At 46.2% G+C, this 5,151-nt stretch overlaps 1 protein-coding gene across 2 annotated transcripts in view; it reads left to right on the plus strand.

Moving 5' to 3' along the window:
* The first annotated feature begins 4,944 nt into the window (after window positions 1–4,944).
* MED25 (mediator complex subunit 25) overlaps window positions 4,945–5,151 on the plus strand; it is a 16,323-nt gene continuing 16,116 nt past the window's right edge. For both annotated transcript variants that reach the window (XM_029925253.1, XM_029925254.1), the window contains exon 1: window positions 4,945–5,139. In XM_029925253.1, the coding sequence (XP_029781113.1) occupies window positions 4,960–5,139 (180 nt within the window). In that variant the 5' untranslated portion in view covers window positions 4,945–4,959. The remainder of the gene's footprint in view (window positions 5,140–5,151) is intronic.

The raw sequence follows: 5,151 nt of genomic DNA on the forward strand, positions 1-5,151 counted from the left end.
CAGCACAGAGCCTGGAGCTGCTTCAGCTTCTGTGTCTCCCTCTCTTTCTGCCCCTGCCCCACTCATCCTCTCTCTCTCTCAGAAATAAATATTAAAAAAGATTTAATTGTGATTTTATATTCTCTGCTTCCAGGATCCAAGGATTCACGTTTTGTTTTGTTTACACCAATTTTTTAAAGTAATCCTTCTGCCCAACAGGGGGCTCAAACTCACGACCTTGGGGTCGAGAGTCGCATACTCTACTGCCTGAACCAGCCAGGTGCCCCAGTTTTTTTTAAATAGTTTATTTTTGAGACAGAGAGAGACAGAGCACGAGTGGAAGACAGGCAGAGAGAGAGGGAGACACAGAATCTGAAACAGGTTCCAGGCTCTGAAGTGTCAGCACAAATCCTGATGTGGGGCTTGAACCCACAAACCACAAGATCATGACCTGAGCCAAAGTCAGACACTTAACCAACGGTTAGACTTTCTCTTTCCAGCCCCCATATCTATTTTCAAATTTAAAACATATTTTTACTTCCTAATTGGGTAATTTATTTATGTTTCCTTTTTTCATTTAAGCTTATTTGTTTTGAGAGAGAGCGCGCGTACGGGAATGAGTGGGGGAGGGGCAGAGAACGCTGGGGACAGAGGACCGGAAGCAGGCTCTGTGCTGACAGTAGAGAGCCTGATGCAGGTTTGAATCCATGAACCGTGAGGTCATAACCTGAGCCAAAGTCAAGAGTTGGACGCTTAACTGACTGAGCCACCCTGGGTATTTTTTTTAAAGCTTATTTATTTACTGAGAGAGAGAGAGAGAGAGAGAGAGAGAGAGAGAGAGAGAGAGAGAGAGAGAACAAGCTGGCTCCACACTGCCAGCACCAGCATGGAGCCTGATATGGGGGCTCAAACCCCTGAACCGTGAGATCATGACCTGAGCGGAAATCCAGAGGCAGATGCTTAACCGACTGAGCCACCTAGGCGCCCCACGGTAACTTCTTGTCCTCCAGCTCACTAATTCTCCCTTTAGCTGACTCTTTCAATTACCCATTGAATTGAGGTGGCTTTTTTTCAACAATTATATAAAATGTTTCCCTAAATCTACCTGTTTTTTCTCCATACTTTTGTGCTGCTGGGCTGGTTATTGTGATTGTGTTTGTGCTAGGCTGCTTCTAGAACGGCTCCAAATGACCTCCACGTCCTGCTACCCAGTTACCTTTTTCCTTCCTGGTGTGCCCACGGGACTTTGACTTGCTCTTAACGATGGAATTTTTCAGAAGTGGTGGGATGTCACTTCTGAGATGGAGCTCTTTTTTTTTTTAAAGCGTGTATTTATTTTTGAGAGAGACAGAGACCGAGAATGAGTGGAGTAGGGGCAGAGAGAGAGGGAGACACAGAATCCAAAGCAGGCTCCAAGCCGTCAGCACAGAGCCCAATGCAGGGCTCGAACCCACGAACCGTGAGATCATAACCTGAGCCAAAAGTCAGATGCTTTACTGACTGAGCCACCCAGGCTCCCCAAAGATTAAAGCTCTAAAGACCATGACTGATATCTGGCTCAAGTTCTCTCTCTTGCAGGTACTCCCTCTTGCTTGCTCCGATGTAGCCAGTGCTATGTTGTGACACACCCAAAGGGGACCAGGGACCTGAGCACAACCTCGAGCTGACAGCCTGGCAGCGACTGGATCCTGCTCATGATGCCAAGAGGGAGCGAGGAAGGAAGCTTCTCCAGTCCTGCCTTCGGCTGATGACTGAGCTGGCTGATGCTTTGATCACAGCGAGATCACACCTGGATCCCTGATGCGCAGAAGCCATGAAACAACCCGCATGGTTTTCTGCCACCAAGTTTCATGGTCATTTGTCACACAGCATGAGAGATCTTAGACCATGTCCTTTGTTTCTCTCGCTGTTTTGCACATTATGGGTACATGGTGAACCCAGCCATTCCAGGCCTTGGAGTCCCGGGGACACATCTGTTACCTCTTATTTCTGGGGATTCTGACTGACAGTCCTTTGCCTCTGTGCTGGTGGCCTGTGACTCTGAACTCCTTACTTGATATGGACCCGGGTCCCATGAGGAGGATTTCCTTCTGCTTCTGCAGATTTGCAAGTGTGTTACCAGCCTGGCATTAGCTCAGCGGCCTTGGGAGGACCTTGTGTACATGGAGAAAAAGACTCCGTTTTCCAATTCACATCTACCTTCAGGCTCTTGGTAATGTCTATGCAGCAGTAATCTACTCTGTCCTCTTTTGTGGAAAGGTAGGGATTTGGGTTTTTTTTTTTAAAGTTTATTTATTTATTTTGAGAGAGAGAGAAAGAGAGAGAGAGAGAGAGAGAGAGAGCGTGCTTTGTGGAGGGGCAGAGAGAGACTTCCAAGCAGGCTCCTCACTGTCAGCACAGAGCTCGATGCTAGGGCTCGAACTCATGAACCTTGAGATCATGACCTGAGCCGTAGTCAGACGCTTAACCACCTGAGCCACCCCGGTGACTGAGAAGGTGGTGGGACTGGGTGGGGTGGGGGTGGGGGTGACATTCTTGAAGAACTCATGAGGTCTACCTCTTAAGAAACCACCAGTGTTACAAAAACAGTATTATAATAATACCTAATCCATCATAATCCCAGAAACTGAAGTCCAGGCTAAAATATCCTATTGTTTCCTTTTTTTTTTTTTTTTAGCATTTGTAATACACGAATGAAAATGTTTAAAAATCAATTCATGCAACCAATCATGCATTCAGCTTATATAAAGAAAGGTTTCCTTTGAGGGGCCCCTGGGTGGCTTGTTCGGTTGAGCGTCTGACTCGATTTTGGCTCAGGTCATGATCTTGAGGTTTGGGGGTTCGATCCCCACGTGGGCTGACGGTGTAGATCCTGCTTGAGATTCTGTCTCTCTTCCACTCTCTGCCCCTCTGCCTCCCCCTCTCCGCCTGTCTCCCTTTCAAAATAAATAATACATAAAAAAAAAAAAGAAATGTTCCCTTTTAGTTAATAGGGCAGATTTTAATTTTAGGAAGCATTTTAATCTTCTTACCGGTTGATCATTTTTCCTTTCTTCCTTAATTCTATTAAAATTGAATTACACTGGCATACCAAAAATGGGAGCTACTTTAGATGAAAAGAAATTTGAGAGAGACAATGTCTAAGTATCTGTTTGGTCTTTGGATTCTGACACAAAGCAATTGGAAAAAGACATTTTGAGAGAATTGGGGAAATTTGATTGTGGATTTATTATTTTTTAAATTTTTACTTGTTTATTTTTGAGAGAGAATGTGAGCAGTGGAAGGGCAGAGAGACAGAGGGCGACAGAGGATCCAAAGCCCAACATTATCGAGGCTTCAGCCCAAGAACGTGAGATCACGACCTGAGCCAAAATCAAGAGTCTGATGTTTAAAGGACTGATCCACCCAGGCGACCCCTGATTGTGGGTTTAAATAATACTAAGGGGGGCGCCTGGGTGGCTCAGAGAGTTAAGTGACCAACTTCAGCCCAGGTCATGATCTCACACACGGTTTGTGAGTTCCAGCCCTGTGTCAGGCTATGGGCTGACAGCTCGGAGCCTGGAACCTGCTTTGGATTCTGTGTTTCCCCCTCTCTCTGCCCTCCCCTGCTCATGCTCTGTCTCTCTGTCTCCCAAAAATTAAAAAAAAAAAAAAAAGATGATACTAAGAAATAATTTTGTTTGGGGTAAATAGCTATGTAAGAAAATGCCCATAACTTCTTAGAGAGTTCTGCCAAGCACGTGGAGGTAAAATGATAGGATGCTGGGGTTTTGCTTTAAAAGGTTTCAGCAAAGGGCTCCTGGCTGGCTCAGTCAGAAGAACATGCAACTCTTGATCTCAGGGTGGTGAGTTTGAATCCCATGTTGGGTGTAGAGATTACTTAGATGAAAAAAACAGTCTTCAGCAAAGAAAATAAAAGCAAAAAGGAATGGATAAGGTAAATGTGACAAAACGGTAATACGACTGTGTTTAAGAGGAATCCACCCTTTTATTCTGAACTACGTTGCCAAATTGCGCTGGAGCAAATTGTGCTGATTTAGACCGTCTAGACTTTGAGCCCGAAGCCCCACCCTCAGGGACATTATTCCTTCCAACATTAATGAACATGACAAAGGTAAAATTGGTGAAGATAAGCAGTTTTAGGATGTTTATTTGCCATTTTTAATTGTTTTGTGTGGGAGAAGAGCCTCCTTATTATTAAAAAAAGTATTTGTATTCTAAGATTTTATTGATTAGTAAGATGTATTTGTGTAGTAAATTTCAATCAACATGTATGTCACAAATGACTTTCTCAGTTTGTCGGGTTTTATTTTTTTCCACTTGGTTTACGGAGACTTTTGGACAAATCAGTCAATATTTTATGTTTTCTGACTTTGCTGTGATGATAAACTCTTTTTCCAACCTTCAGGATTATACAGTGTGTTTCTATTCTTCAGCTATTTTTAAGGTTTCGTTTGTTGCATTTACTTTTTTTTCGTATTTACATTTTCAATCCACCTGGAATGTATTTATGTTCTAGGCCAGTTTCTGGCTGCTCTCCCAGAAAACAACAATCAGGGGTTGCCTAGCAACCGCCACTTGGGAAGGAATTCGGCTGCTTTGAGTGGGAAGAACAGCTGCACTCCCCTCCGAGTGGACGGCAGCCTTAGGCGTTGCCTAGTAACCCTATTTCTGAGAATGTGATTGGAGCCTTCACGCGACCCTCCCCCCATCTCCTCCCGCCAGAAAAAATTTCACTAGAAACCTAATCTCCGCGTTAGAAAACTAGGGCAGCGTACCCGTTGCATAGCAACCAGATCTCCTGACCCTCCCATTGAGACCAGAGTGGGAACTGGCGCCTCGCTCAAAGATGGCGGCCCACGGTGCCACTTTCGATATATGCCACTCTCCACAGTCTTGACAATAATTCAATCTCCCCCGTCAGGCTCCTGAAGGGGTTCGCCATGCGCTTCCTGTCGCGCGCGGTGGGTGCGGACCAGGATGGAGGTGGAACCGACGAGCCAGGCCTGCCCCGCACAAACATGGCCGCGAGCGCGTACGGCAGCGCCGCTGAGACGTCCGGCGCCGGGGCACGCGCAGCGCAGGCGCACTGCCGCTCATCCCGCAGACGCTGCGGCGGCAGCGGCGGTGGCGGCGGTGGCGGCTGCTGCGCGGGGCATGGTCCCCGGGTCG

Source organism: Suricata suricatta, chromosome 16, assembly GCF_006229205.1.
Source record: "Suricata suricatta isolate VVHF042 chromosome 16, meerkat_22Aug2017_6uvM2_HiC, whole genome shotgun sequence".
In the NCBI taxonomy this organism is placed as follows: Eukaryota; Metazoa; Chordata; class Mammalia; order Carnivora; family Herpestidae; genus Suricata; species Suricata suricatta.